Source organism: Salvelinus fontinalis, chromosome 1 (genome assembly GCF_029448725.1).
Source record: "Salvelinus fontinalis isolate EN_2023a chromosome 1, ASM2944872v1, whole genome shotgun sequence".
NCBI classification, from domain to species: domain Eukaryota; kingdom Metazoa; phylum Chordata; class Actinopteri; order Salmoniformes; family Salmonidae; genus Salvelinus; species Salvelinus fontinalis.
The window spans coordinates 55,325,549-55,341,611 of NC_074665.1; the positions used below are offsets into that span (position 1 = coordinate 55,325,549).

The window sequence follows — 16,063 nt, forward strand, 5'->3', positions numbered from 1 at the left end:
TTGATAGATCCCTCACTGAGCCTGGCGCGGGAGGCTTTGTGGATTCCACCAGGCTTATTAGAGAGGCTGTCAGAAACTGAGACCCTCCACGGAGGTCAGGATGTGTGAAATCACATGTTCCTTTGGCAGCTGTCAAAAACGGAACAACATCGTTTCCCCCCTCTGGATTTCCCCCCTTGAAGACTGACTAATAGTATCTGGTTATTGATAAGAGACACATTTCTTGTTTTTTTTAGCTAAAGTCAAAATGTGAAGAAAAAAACGTTTGCAATATGGTAAAAATACATTTAAATAAAGAGCGAGATGCATGAGAGAATACACTTTTGACACAATTGTACTTGCTTTATGTCTGAGTATTGAAAGTGAACTAACCAATTATCTCTCTTAGGAAATTGATACTCTTAACTTGTATGGCTGGCCTCCTATCAGAATCCTCCAGCAGCCTCTTCTCCCCTCTGATATATAACAGTACCCTGGCTTACAGAATGATCTGGTATACAGCTAATCCCTGGCATAGAGGATAGACAAGCACATATGAATTCCTTTCCTTGTATCGTTATTGTATCTCATTGAGCTCTAGTTGACTTCAATGTTCCTGTTTATAAGTAATGATGCCAATGTAAGCATTCCAGAGAGAGACTTTGTACTTTGACTTGTAATACTTTGAGTCGCTACTAAAGATGCCTCAATAAAAAGTGCTCTCCTCACTGCCTATCATAATAAAAGAGCACAAACAAGGTTAGCCAGATTAATTATAGTGAACTGAAAAATGAAAAAAATACTCATTTTAAATACCAGATACTCAAATACATACACATGTATTTGAACCCAGGTCTGGTATATGTGGTATATGTCAGTCTGGCCATTGGTTATGTATACATCCACGGATGGGCTAAAATTACAAAATACAATTACGAAATTCCATTAAGATCAATGTAGCTAAATTCATTACAAAATATTTGTATTTTGAAATGTATTTAAAATACCTTTATTTTATTTTTTTGAAATATTATTTGCAAGTTGCCAGCCCAAACAGAAACAACATTATCAGTAATGGTTACTGGCTATGACTGTGATATATTGTTGTTTATCTAGTTGAATGCACTAGTTGACTGTAAATCACTCTGGAGCAAAGTGTCTGCTTAATGACAAATGTATTATTATTGGCCTTGTTTCTTTCACGTCTTGGCCATAGAGGGGCTTTTATTCTCTATTTTGATTAGGCCAGGGTGTGACTAGGGTGGGCATTCTAGTTTCTTTATTTCTATGTTTTCTGTTTCTATGTTTTGGCCGGGGATGGTTCTCAATCGGGGACAGCTGTCTATCGTTGTCTCTGATTGGGAATCATACATAGGCAGCCTGTTTTTCCACCTTAGTTGTGGGTAGTTGTCTGTGTTAGTGGCCTGTATAGCCCTAGTCAGCTTCACGGTCGTTTCCGTTGTTTCTTGTTTTGTTGGTGACATTTACAAATAAAAAGAGAAATGTACGCTCAATACGCTGCAAAGTGCCTTCAGTGCACCTTAGTCCAGTCATTTCCACCCTGATGACATCATGACAGTTTTGGGCACATATCTACAGTAGATGGGATACAGCTTAACTGAATTATCCTAACCTGCTACGTTAATTCTTCTAACCTGCTGCGTTAAAGTAATACTCTGCATGCTTTGCAATTGTCAATTTTTACATACACGTTTATATTTAGTTACAGTGCCTTCAATACATTTTATAAAAAGATTTATAAAAACATGTTTGCCCTTTGTCATTATGGGGTTTAGTGTGGAGAAGGATGACAAAAAAAATATTTAATTAATTTTGAATTCAGGCTCACACAACAAAAGATGTGAAGAAAGTCAAGGGGTTTGAATACTTTCTGAAGGCACTGTAATTTAGCAGATGCTCTTATCATACCATAGTGCCATTGGACTTCAGATACCAATGCAGGGTGAAAGGGGACCACCAAAATCGTGAGCCGCTGTTAAGAATATTATAGAAAATGTTTTGCATTTTGAAAATACAAATTACAGCTCTCAAAAGTATCTTGTTACAAAATATATTGGAGTGTAGTTCAGCCCTGTGTAATACAAATGACAAAATACTCCAAATCCATGTTTCAAATACATGTAACAGAAATACTGCCCATTTCTGTGTACAGCTAAGCGCTCTGATCAATACCATGATTGTACATACACTACTGTTCAAAAGTTTGCCTAGAAGGCCACCATCCCGGAGTCGCCTCTTCACTGTTGACGTTGAGACTGGTGTTTTGCGGATACTATTTAATGAAGCTGCCAATTGAGGACTTGTGAGGCTTCTGTTTCTCAAACTAGACACCCTAATGTACTTGTCCTCTTGCTCAGTGGTGCAACGGGGCCTCCCACTCCTCTTTCTATTCCGGTTAGAGACAGTTTGCGCTGTTCTGTGAAGGGAGTAGTACACGGTGTTGTACCAGATCTTCAGTTTCTTGGCAATTTCTCACATGGAATAGCCTTCATTTCTCAGAACAAGAATAGACTGACAAGTTTCAGAAGAAAGGTCTTTGTTTCTGGCCATTTTGAGCCTGTAATCGAACCCACAAATGCTGATGCTCCAGATACACTACTAGTCTAAATAAGGCCAGGTTTATTGCTTCTTTAATCAGAACAACAGTTTTCAGCTGTGCTAACAATTGCAAAAGCGTTTTCTAATGATCAATTTGCCTTTTTAAAATGATAATCTTCGATTAGCTAACACAATGTGCCATTGGAACAGGAGTTAAGGTTGCTGATAATGGGCCTCTGTACGCCTATGTAGATATCCTTTAAAAATCAACCGTTTCCAGCTACAATAGTCATTTACAACATTATCATCGTCTACACTCTATTTCTGTTTTCAATTTGATGTTATTTTAATGGACAAAAAATTTGCTTTTCTTTAAAAAAAAACATGGACATTTCTAAGTGACCCTAAACTTTTGAACGGTAGTGTATTTATGACATGCTCCAGAATTCATTAGTAGTAGAGGCACACCCAGTAGGGACTGATTAGTGCTTATTCACACTGGCAGGATTAGTTGTACTGCCCACTCAGCTCATGTCTCACTCTGTCAAGACCAGCTCATATTTAGTACTGTATGTGCAAACGTGCGCCTTGGGCTGGTATAGTCATAGTTGGAATTCAAGGAAATTTCAATCAAGGTTTATTATTATAAACTGCTATGTAGTTTAGTGCAATTGTATGTCATATCTGGTTCATGGTTTGAAATGGTGCCATCATTTCTCCCTGCAGCATCTGTAATGTTCTACGCTTTGAAGTACAAAAAACCTGCTGCACATCAGCCATGTAGGCAGGTGTTATGCTTTGGTGGTGCTTAGGTGAATTCCCCCATAAACATTATTTAGTCATTATCAAATTTTTATTGTTTTCATTTTTCTGGAGTGTCTTAAATTTTTTTTTTAAATCAAGTCATGTTTTGTGTCCTGTGTTGTGGTGTTCAATCTTTGGTCTGGATACGTTTCTGATGATAAAAACAGAAATGGGCCAGATTCATCCATTGGGCAGTCAAAAAAAAGGTTATTGGATTTTTGACTTAATGCTTCAAAATGTCAAATAACAGGTTGTGTAAGGATGTGAAAAAAACTGACATTTGTTTGATAAAAACAGTAGGATAAATACACATGTAGGTAGAGTCCATTCTCATTTTTCTTTCTCTAAAAATACATGCCTGGAGACAGTTCATAGCCGCAGCTATTTAAAAGAGCATTCTGCGATTGGTACATCCATTTAGGATTGTTTTATGAATACCCATTGATTCTTGAAGAATGTAACTACAAAGGCCTCATAAGATTAGTTAAACTGTCGTTCTCCATCATAACCCAAAATATGAGCTTGTTTACTTAATTGTTCGTAAACAATGTAACTGTAAACACAGATACCATGGGTAAAACTATAAGATTTGTTGTGTGACAAAAAGACAACAGTTTTCTCATCACTGTTATTAAGTGTCCCTGTGTTGTATCACACTTTCAAATTCTGACATTTGAGGGCCTGTATCTCTGACCCCATGGGGTAATTGTTTGGTGTGGTGGTTGTCCCTTGTCATGTTAAAGTAGAAATAATTCCCTTGGGACTCTGGCTTAGATCAACCACATCCTGTGAGCATGGTACAGTAGCCCCAGGGAGTCACAATCCCCAGGGAGATTGTGACTCTCTCTCTCTTCCACTTCTCTTCTCTCTCTCTTTGTATCTCTCTCTCTCTGTATCTCTTCTCTCTCTCTGTATCTCTTCTCTCTTTCTGTATCTCTCTCTCTCTCTGTATCTCTCTCCCTGTATCTCTCTCTCTCTCTGTATCTCTCTCTCTGTATCTCCTCTCTCTCTCTGTTTCTCTTCTCTCTCTCTCTCTGTATCTCTTCTCTCTCTCTCTCTCTCTCTGTATCTCTTCTCTCTCTCTCTCTCTGTATCTCTTATATCTCTCTGTATCTCTTCTCCCTCTCTCTCTCTGTATCTCTTCTCTCTCTCTCTCTCTCTCTGTATCTCTTTTCTCTCTCTCTCTCTCTGTATCTCTTCTCTCTCTCTGTGTGTATCTCTTCTCTCAATTCAATTCAATTCAATTTGCTTTATTGGCATGACGTAACAATGTACATATTGCCAAAGCTTATTTACAATATAAAAATGAGAATCAAAATGGTCAATGGGACAACAGTAACAACAATAACTAAGTGTCAAAATAACCATACATTCAACAATAACAATAAACATACAGTAGAGTACATGTGCAGGTTGATTGGTCTGTCAGACACTGTCCCTCAACTTATGGCAGGCAGCAATGTAGTGCGCTGCCAACCCACAGCTCTCTGCGTCCTCCCCCAACAGGACGGGTAGCCTATCCTCATCAGAGAGGTCTTTGAAACCTTGAATAAGAGTTTCAAATTTGGGGAAATGACACTCTCTAATTGTTTTATATTTTTGACATTTTGTCAGGAAATGCAGCTCCGTCTCAGGTTCTGCTGTTGTGCAGTGGTTGCACAGCCTTTCCTCTACAGGGAGCCAGGTTTTCCTGTGTCTACCCTTCTCAATGGCAAGGCTGTGCTCACTGAGCCTGTACTTTGTCAAGGTTTTTCTAAGGTTTTGATCAGTAACCATAGTCAAATAGTTAGCCACGGTGTACTGTCGATTTAGGGCCTCTCTCTCTCTCCTTTGTCTCTCTCTCTCTCTCTTTGTCTCTCTTTGTCTCTCTCTCTCTTTGTCTCTCTCTCTCTCTCTCTTTGTCTCTCTTTGTCTCTCTCTCTTTGTCTCTCTCTCTTTGTCTCTCTCTCTCTCTTTGTCTCTCTCGCTCTCTCGTTGTCTCTCTCTGTCTCTTTCTTTGTCTCTCTCTTTGTCTCTCTCTCTCTGTATCTCTTCTCTCAATTCAATTCAATTCAATTTGCTTTATTGGCATGACGTAACAATGTACATATTGCCAAAGCTTATTTACAATATAAAAATGAGAATCAAAATGGTCAACGGGACAACAGTAACAACAATAACTAAGTGTCAAAATAACCATACATTCAACAATAACAATAAACATACAGTAGAGTACATGTGCAGGTTGATTGGTCTGTCAGACACTGTCCCTCAACTCATGGCAGGCAGCAATGTAGTGCGCTGCCAACCCACAGCTCTCTGCGTCCTCCCCCAACAGGACGGGTAGCCTATCCTCATCAGAGAGGTCTTTGAAACCTTGAATAAGAGTTTCAAATTTGGGGAAATGACACTCTCTAATTGTTTTATATTTTTGACATTTTGTCAGGAAATGCAGCTCCGTCTCAGGTTCTGCTGTTGTGCAGTGGTTGCACAGCCTTTCCTCTACAGGGAGCCAGGTTTTCCTGTGTCTACCCTTCTCAATGGCAAGGCTGTGCTCACTGAGCCTGTGTCTCTCTCTCTCTCTATCTCTTCTCTCTCTCTCTGTGTATCTCTTCTCTCTCTGTATCTCTTCTCTCTCTTTCTGTATCTCTTCTCTCTCTCTCTGTATCTCTACTCTCTCTCTCTCTGTATCTCTACTCTCTCTCTCTCTCTGTATCTCTCTCTCTCTCTTTGTCTCTCTCTCTCTCTTTGTCTCTCTCTCTTTGTCTCTCTCTCTGTCTCTCTCTCTCTCTTTGTCTCTCTCTCTCTCTCTGTCTCTCTCTCTCTCTCTGTCTCTCTCTCTCTCTCTCTTTCTCTCTCTCTCTCTCTCTGTATCTCTTCTCTCTCTCTCTCTGTATCTCTTCTCTCTCTCTTTCTCTCTTTGTCTCTCTCTCTCTTTGTATCCCTCTCTCTTCTCTCTCTCTCGTCCACTTCTCCTCTCCTCTCTCTCTTTCTCGTTGTTTGTGTTTTTACTTTTTAATGAGAAGTTTAAGATGAAAGCTAATTTCCTAATGTTCAATCTGTAATCTTCACAGAGACACATTTTCTCTCTCAGGACTTTTGCCAATTTAAAGATGTTTAGCCATCATTAGCGACACCTTATCTTTTCACACATTCAGCGGAATTCACTTTGTGAACATTTACGTGCCTTGTTTGAGGTAAAGGCTTTCTTCTTTGTTTTTATCTTGATGTGAGTGTTTGAGAGCTAGTGGGGCAGGTATGGTGTGTGTGTGTGTGAGCGCATGTTACTCTCCTTTCCCTTGTGCAGCTCAGGCCGTTGGGGTATAGCAGCAGTGCACTGTGGGATATTTGGAGTTCTGACAAGTGCGAGGTCTGGGATAAAAGGAGGAGCTCCAGGGGGTGCTGCTGAGGGGGACAGGTGTTCCCACTGGTGCCAGGTCACCTCTAGTGCCCCTCACCTGGTCTGGCTCAGGGTAGCAGCTGAGATAACCTGGTCTTAGAGCATTTTGTACTATTCTGTACATAAATCCAAGACTAGTATGGTGACCTTATTACTGCCACGCCAGCGTTCACGAGTTATGACAGCAGTCAATTTCCATGTGAACTTTTAGTCACGGTAATTAGACTTCACCAACCTCTGATGCTGCTGATGGTCATTAGTGGGCTACCAAACTTGCTAACTGCCAGGTACTCAGGACTCTATTGTCCCTCTAATCAATCTGATATTAATGCAAATGTAATCGAAAATCTAATCTAAATATTTTGTGAGAGCCCATGAGTTGATGTTGCGCAACAATTCTATAGGCTTTGCAAATACGTGAAAAAAAGAGTGATGGCCTCTTAAAAAGAGGGGGATCCTATCAGCTTTCTGTAGGCTAGGCCTACTATATTTATTTCTCAACTTTCCAAATATTGAGCACATTGCTTATATTTACAACAGGAGTATAGCCTACCTGGCTGGCATGAAAATGAAGCATGGGAAAAGCTTCCTGCATTTGCTATTTAAATGCATAGATGACATGTGTTTTTTTAGAGACAGGTGGTGGTCGATTCAAATGGTCGATTCAAAAAAAAGAAATGGCAAACATAATTTATTTTGTATATCTAAAGAAAATATTAAAACAATAATAGTGTGATAATATTAGCCTATCACTCACTGAATGATATACACTGCTCAAAAAAATAAAGGGAACACTTAAACAACACAATGTAACTCCAAGTCAATCACACTTCTGTGAAATCAAATTGTCCACTTAGGAGGCAACACTGATTGACAATACATTTCACATGCTGTTGTGCAAATGGAATAGACAAAAGGTGGAAATTATAGGCAATTAGCAAGACACCCCCCAAAACAAGAGTGATTCTGCAGGTGGTGACCACAGACCACTTCTCAGTTCCTATGCTTCCTGGCTGATGTTTTGGTCACTTTTGAATGCTGGCGGTGTTCTCACTCTAGTGGTAGCATGAGACGGAGTCTACAACCCACACAAGTGGCTCAGGTAGTGCAGTTCATCCAGGATGGCACATCAATGCGAACTGTGGCAAAAAGGTTTGCTGTGTCTGTCAGCGTAGTGTCCAGAGCATGCAGGCGCTACCAGGAGACAGGCCAGTACATCAGGAGACGTGGAGGAGGCCGTAGGAGGGCAACAACCCAGCAGCAGGACCGCTACCTCCGCCTTAGTGCAAGGAGGTGCACTGCCAGCGCCCTGCAAAATGACCTCCAGCAGGCCACTGGGGTAGGGGAAGGGTTAGCTAAAAGGGTTACATTATATGTAGGTTTAGGGGAAGGATTAGCTAACTTGCAAAGTAGCTAAAAAGTAGTAAGTAGTTAATTAGCTAAAATGCTAACGCTGTACGTGATGAGATTTGAACTCTTTTGTAACCATACCAAACATAACATACAGTATCATTCTAAATGGAGTGTCTTGGATTTACATCCAGAATAATATGAAATGCTCTGAGACCAGGTTGGCTGAAAGGCCAACATCAAAGCCTTGATCAGAGACATCATAGAAAGTTCTATACAGAGTTAAACAACTCAAAGTGAAATGTTTTATTGTAATGGGTACCATTTTAGTATGGCATGAAAATAGTTCACAGTTAAACGTTAAACTATTTCCATCCCTCTCCCAGCTAATATAATTTGGCAAGTTCTTATTGAAATGGTATTTATAGTTACACCATCAGGTTGTCTGCCTGCCAAAGGAAGAACTCTCCTCAATGGTTTCATATCCAGTGGGCCATCACAGCAGTAGAATCCATTTAGCAAACATCCTTGGGAAAAGAAACAGCTCTCTGTGTTTTCAGACACAGAGACAGTGATATTCAGACGCAGAGCCAAAGAGCTGGGAGTGGGAATGCTCCCTCCATCCGTTTTCCCCTCTTCAAGCCCGTACTTGGTTTGCCCAAGAGACCCAGATGTAGACATTGTTGTGAGAGTGTGAGCACATAATGTGATGGAGTTCAGAGTGCTCTAGCTAGCTAATAACTTCATTCTCACTTAGATTCAGTCCTTGGCATTGTAAGGCGATTTTAGCCTCTCGTCTTCTCCTCTCTCCACTTCAGCCTCCTTGTCTCTGCTCATTTCTTTCCAAAAGTTTACATCAAGCACAAAGTTTGTTGTATTAAACTTTAGTTTGGAGGCTGTTTGCTTGCCTCACTCTTTGACTATAATTATAATTTTTTTATTAGGCATGCGAAGGTCAAATTCGCATGATCTTTTAATATCTCTTGAAATACAATTGAAATGTTTCTCTATATTTCCCTGTATTATGTACGCGTGTATGTGTGTGCTTGTATTATTCTGTCTGGGCCGGATAGGTATCTCTTCTAACACTCGCTGGCCACGACTGTCCTTGGGCAAGAGCCAGTAACATTCTATTCTGTAAGCTATCAGTGAGATTAACAGACAGGCCATGAATTCAGGTCGGATGGGACTGTGATTTATTTCACTGAGACACAGGAGCTGAATTTACATAATAGCCACCACCTGCATGCTAAGTCACACCAGTAGTCTGACAGGAGACGTTTCCAAGCCTTGGTGTTGTTTACAGCATTAGTGTAATTGTGTTTTTAAATATGCTTCTTACAATCAGATTGAGGCTCCGGATGCATCACAGGATGACATGTTGTGCTGCGATGCTGTCTTGGCAATTTGCAAGATGTCATCACAGGAATATGTTTTTGTAATGGACCCTCCAACAAAACATTGTCTAGATGAATGTGTCAAAATGTATTATTGCTTGTATAGTGTAACTGCGGAAAAATGTGTGTCAATGCATTTACCTGCAAAGGTTAAACACAACCTATGAATACAAATTGTTTACAAACAATATAGTTTGACTAGAAAAGTGGGTAAACTGTAAACACTTAACTGCCAGTCTACTTACAGTAAACGTAAAAAATAATAAAAATGAGCAAAAATGTGCTGTTAGCATCACCTACTGGAGCGACTTCTCAATACAATACAGTGTAGTAATATATCTCTATCTGTGTTCTCCTCAGAATATGCCAGGACTTCATAATGAGCTCCAACAGCACAAACCCTGGCCTCTACCTGACCGTCAGCTCCCCAGGAATGGGCATTGATGACCCAGACACCAACTCTCTCCACAAGGACATCTGGCAAGAGCTAACCAGCCCCGATGACAATGACTCCATCAGTGGCCTCTTCAATTTTACAGGCTCGCACAACGAGACAGTGACCTCTCTGACCTATGACCCTCTTGGGGGTCACACAGTGTGGCAGGTGGTCCTCATTGTCTTTTTCACCGGCCTCCTGTCCCTGGTCACTATAATTGGCAACATCCTGGTGGTGGTATCCTTTAAGGTAAACCGCCAGCTCAAGACTGTCAACAACTACTTCCTGCTCAGCCTGGCTGTGGCTGACCTCATCATCGGGGTCATCTCCATGAACCTTTACACCACCTACATCATCATGGGCCAATGGGCGCTAGGCAACTGGGCCTGTGATCTGTGGCTGGCTATTGACTATGTGGCCAGTAACGCATCCGTCATGAACCTGCTGGTCATCAGCTTTGACCGCTACTTCTCCATCACACGGCCCCTCACCTACCGGGCCAAGCGGACCACACGGCGGGCTGGCTTGATGATTGGCCTGGCCTGGTTCGTGTCCCTGGTCCTGTGGGCCCCAGCCATTCTATTCTGGCAGTACTTTGTGGGGGAGCGCACAGTGCCCCCTGATAAGTGCTACATCCAGTTCCTCTCAGAGCCCATCATTACATTCTGCACGGCTATTGCTGCCTTTTACTTGCCTGTCACTATTATGAGTGTGCTCTACTGGCGTATCTACAGGGAGACGCAGAACCGCGCACGGGAACTGGCGGGCCTGCAGGGCTCAGGGAGCCAAGGGAGGGGTGGAGAAAGGGCTCATTTTGTCCACCACCAGGCTGGGAGCGCCAGGAGCTGCAGCAGCTATGAGCTAAGCCAAGTTTCCCAGAAGAAGAGCCCCATCCAGGCGCTGGCCGCACGCTTCCACTGTTGGCCCATGATGCACTCCTGGAGGCCTGGCAGCGCCCGGCCCGTAGAGGGGGATGCCGACCACAGCAGCAGCGACAGCTGGAACAACAACAACGCCAGGCTGTCAGTGGACCACTCGGGCTCGTCTGAGGATGAGGAGAGAAATGGTAGAAGGATGATGCCCCAGGACCACGCCATCTTTTCCATAGTGCTCAACCTGCCAGGGATGAAGGCAGCCGTCAACTCCCACCTCACCTCCTGCGAGGACCTGGACATAGCCTCAGAAGAAGACCCCCTGAAGGGGGAGGAGGACAGTCGGGACAGCCTCTCTACCATCACCACCACCACCACTACTACCACCCCTGATGGGGCCAACACAGACACCAACAGCTACCAACAACGCTTTCCCTCCCAGATCTCCAGATTCCAGTCCATGCCTGCCATCCAGGCCACCAGAGTGGGGCCGCTCTCTGGCTCCCCTGCCACCACCACCAAATTACCCTCGATGCCGATCTCCTTCAGAGAGGCAGCTCTAGCCAAGAGATTTGCCTCCAGGGCACGGACACAGATCACCAAGCGCAAGCGCATGTCTCTGGTAAAGGAGAAGAAGGCGGCACAGACCCTTAGTGCCATTCTGTTTGCCTTCATCATCACATGGACACCCTACAACATCATGGTGCTGGTCAACACCTTCTGTAATGGCTGCATCCCAGAGGCTCTGTGGGCACTGGGATACTGGCTATGCTACGTCAACAGTACCGTCAACCCCATGTGCTATGCCCTGTGCAACAAGACCTTCCGTACCACCTTCAAGATGATACTGCTCTGCCACTGGGACCAGCGCAAGCGGCGGCGGAAGCAACAGTTCCAGGCACGGCAGTCCGTAGTGTTCCACAGGAGAATTCCTAAAAACTCAACGTAGTGAGATATAGACCCAGTGGGAATTGGGTGATGAAGATGATGAGTCTAGAATCTGACAGCTCAGTGGATGGATGAGGCATCCTAAAGATTCTGTCTGTGGTTTTTAACTGCACAGAGATTCACAAGGAGGCAGTCATGTTGTTGCTGTGATGGCTGATGTTCCCATTCTGTTTGCCTTCATCATCACATGGATGATGTTGCTGGTCGTTTGCTGTGATGGCTGATGTTCTCATTCTGTTTGCCTTCATCATCACATGGACACCCTACAACATCATGGTGCTGGTCGTTTGCTGTGATGGCTGATGTTCTCTGTGTAGCCACAACCTCCCAAGTGACATATTCCTCTGTTTCTTCAGGAGAGCTCCTGTGGTGAAAGGTTCCTCTAGATTGATCATTGCAGAGAAGTGCAGCTAAAAAGACTGACAGTGAAAACCAATAGAGCAAGGACTTTAAATGCATTGGGGGGACAATTCAAAGTGCAATTGATACTTAGGGAGATTATATGATGTAACATTGTTATGGATTTGGGGTTTTCCATTTCTTACCATTTATTTTGTGGTAGTCAAATCTGTAACGTACAGAGCAGTTTGGGTTTTCAAAGTCAACTGCATCTGTACTGTAATATAGTATATAAAGCAAAGGCCAAAACATTTTGTGTCAATAGACTGCACTGTATTGATTTTGAGCTCCCTTTTGGCTAACTGAATTTGATTTCTTTGTTATATATGGGGCTTTTTTACTCTGACTTCTGTACATTGCCTTCCACTTGGATATAGCTTTCTTGTGTCTTATAAAATGAGAAGATATTAAACAAAACAGTGTCCTATTTGTGACGACCAGTTTTTCAAAGTTTTTGGTTGTTTTTGTATAATAAATTGGTCTATAGTTTTTCCTCTATAGATTCTGAGCCAGTCTGAAAAAAGAAAATTTTGACTATTCTACGGCACTTCAATGAGCTGCTCGTGTTCAATGTGAGTTGTTTACATGGTGGAGACAATAAGCGAATCAACTTATTCAATTGTTTTTATGTTGAGCGTAATGGTATATTGCTATTTCTAACTTGATACCTAATGATTGATTGTACACTAAATAGATCAGTCACTATGAATTGTAATGTTTTGATTTATTAGGTTATATTTGAAAAGGTTTCTTCATTTCTTCTCACTGGCTGTCCAAATGTAATTCCCTAACTAAGATATTCATCTGTGGTCCCTAGATGAACCCTCTCTTTCTCCTAGAGGATTTAGCAGTGCCACAGCAGCATCTGCTGGATGAATAGAATTCTACACTAGTAACTTCCAGCTTACTGCCATCAGGGAAATGCTGTTGTGGGGCAATAAGTGGGAGATTGGGTGGGTTGGTCAATGTCTGTACTCTCCTCGACTCCTCCGTGCGCCTCTCCTCCGTTACCTGGAAACCGAAAAGTGGTAGCCATACAGTGCATCCGGAAAGTATTCAGACCCCTTACATTACATACTTATTCTAAAAAAGATCAAATTGTTTATTCCCTCATCAATCTACATGCAATACCCCATAATGACAAACTGGTTCAGACATTTTTGCAAATGTATAAAAAAAACGTAAATATCACATTTACATAAGTATTCAGACCCTTTACTCAGTACTTTGTTGAAGCACCTTTGACAGCGATTACAGCCTAGAGTCTTCTTGGGTATGACGCTACAAGCTTGGCACACCTGATTTGGGAAGTTTCTCCCATTCTTCTCTGCAGATCCTCTCAAGCTCTGTCAGGTTGGATGGGGAGCGTCACTGCACAGCTATGTTCAGGTCTTAGAGATGTTCAAGTCCGGGATCTGGCTGGGACACTCAAATACATTCAGAGACTTGTCCCGAAGCCACTCCTGTGTTGTCTTGGCTGTGTGCTTCGGGTAGTTGTCCTGTTGGAAGGTGAACCGTCACTCCAGTCTGAGGTCCTGAGCACTCTGGAGCAGGTTTTTATCGAGTATCTCTCTGTACTTTGCTCCGTTCATCTTTCCCTCAATCCTGGCTAGTCTCCCAGTCCCAGCTGCTGAAAAACATACCCACAGGATGATGCTGCAACCACCATGATTCACCGTAGGGATGTTTTCAGGTTTCCTTCAGATGTGACACTTGGCATTCAGACCAAAGAGTTCAATCTTGGTTTCATCAGACCAGAGAATCTTGTTTCTTTAGGTGCTTTTTGGCAAACTCCAAGCGGGCTGTCATGTGCCTTTTACTGAGGAGTGGCTTCCATCTGGCCACTCTACCGTAAATGCCTGATTGGTGGAGTGCTGCAGAGATCGTTGTCCTTCTGTCATCTCCACAGAGGAGCTTTGGAGCGCTTTCAGAGTGACCATCAGGTTCTTGGTCACCTCCCTGACCAATGCCCTTCTCCTGGATTGCTCAGTTCGGCCGAGCAGCCAGCTTTAGGAAGAGTCTAGGTGGTTCCAAACTTCTTCCATTTAAGAATGATGTAGGCCACTGTGTTCTTGGGGACCTTCAGTGCTGCAGATTTTTTGGGGTACCCTTCCCCAGATATGTGCCTCAACATAATCCTGTCTCTGAGCTCTACAGACAAATTCTTCAAGCTCATGGCCTGGTTTTTGCTCTGACATGCACTGTCAACTGTGGGACCTTATATAGACAGGTGTGTGCCTTTCCAAATCATGTCCAATCATTTGAATTTAGCACAGGTGGACTCCAAGTTGTAGAAACATCTTAAGGATGATCAATGGAAACAGGATGCACCTGAGCTCAATTTCGAGTCTCATAGCAAAAGGTCTGAATTCTTATGTAAATAAGGTATTTCTGTTTTAAATTTGTAAATGTCTAAAAACCTGTTTTTGCTTTGTCATTGTGGGGTATTGTGTGTAGATTGAGGATTTAAAAAAATATATTTTAAAATAAGGCTGTAACTTAACAAAATGTGGAAAAAGTCAGTGTCTGAACACTTTCTGAATTCACTGTATGTAGGAGAGTTTCAATTTGTTAATATTCAAACGGAGGAGTTTGCTCCTCTCCTCTGGCCAGAAATCCAATTCGAGATTCTCCCATAAAATGCCATTGCTGAGAACAAATACAAAACTCAAAAGAGTCTGGTTAGACTAGCTTAAACCTGCTACATATGACACACAGAGCTGAATAGTGGTGCTTTTCATTTCAGTGATTTCCAAAATTGAACATTTCTATCAATTGTACATAAAGTTATTTGGCTGTGCAAACAGTGTTATTTATGGTGATTTATCTACATGTTTTAATATCACACAGTGCTAAAATAATGTAATAGTTACATTTTAATGTATTGTTATTATGTGATGCACAATGGTTCAGGCCTAAATGTGATGAATACTGTTCAACATTTTTTTGGCTGTTTAAGTGTATGTAGTACACTTAGGTTTGTAAAGGGATAGTGAAAGCAAATACCATACATGTACCACAGATATGTTGAGTATGTGATATCGAGTAGAATAGCAGAATGCTACCATGTGGGGTAACACTTTATAATAACGATCAGACAGGAACGTTATTCTAAAGTGTTACCCAATGGGGTATGTAAGCCAGATAATGATGAAAGATAAGAGAAATTATTCAGTGTCTGAATTGCCAATGGATATTTTAACTGCTTTCAACACCATGTGCTACGGTGTTATTATACTCCTGATCAAGGGAGGTTTTATGTTTGAGATGTGAACTACCTGAAGTAAGATCAAATGAATAATAAAATATTACTTTTATTGTTTTATGTTACATTTCAAGTATGCTAATCGTATCCATGTTATGTCAATAAACACAAATATTTTTATTGACAGAAGATGGTCTGTATCATCTTTACCGGCCAAAAAACATTTATTTGAATGTTTATAAAATTGTATTCCTCCAGTGTCTGAGTGATATTTGTAATCACAGAATATTGAGGAAGATGACAGTGCAGTCCCGTAGGTCTACAGTACAATTTGTACAGATGATGATTGAATTGTTCGGGAACAAGAATCTCTGTTTTAGCATATTAGAGCATTTCAGTTACCACCCCTTCCCCGTGGGCCTAAAAGCAAATAAAGTAACAAAAGTCTAAATAAATATATATAATTGGTTTTATGTGTGGGGCTTTAGCTAAGATTGTTCTTTATGAGGCAGCAGCGACAGGGCGTGGTGCTTGCTGAACACAGGAGCTAGATCGTGAAACTCGGGAGGAACTGATGACAGGTCCGGAGGTATTGGAATGAACTGGGGCACAGACAAGGCAGGGAGAAAGGCAGAATGTAAACAATTAGTGTCAAAATGAACTCCATGTGGTTACCTTTCCGGCGGTCCAGTCAATCTGTGGGTTGTGTAGCTTTAACCAAGGATTGCCAAGAAC

The 16,063-nt window shown here is 42.0% G+C and overlaps 1 protein-coding gene across 1 annotated transcript in view; it reads left to right on the plus strand.

Moving 5' to 3' along the window:
* Positions 1-15,674, plus strand: part of LOC129857938 (muscarinic acetylcholine receptor M3-like) — a 153,966-nt gene extending 138,292 nt beyond the window's left edge. Inside the window, exon 3 of the mRNA XM_055926653.1 lies at positions 9,829-15,674. Coding sequence (XP_055782628.1) covers positions 9,848-11,725 — 1,878 coding nt within the window. The 5' untranslated portion in view covers positions 9,829-9,847 and the 3' untranslated portion in view covers positions 11,726-15,674. The remainder of the gene's footprint in view (positions 1-9,828) is intronic.
* Positions 15,675-16,063: the final 389 nt, after the last annotated feature.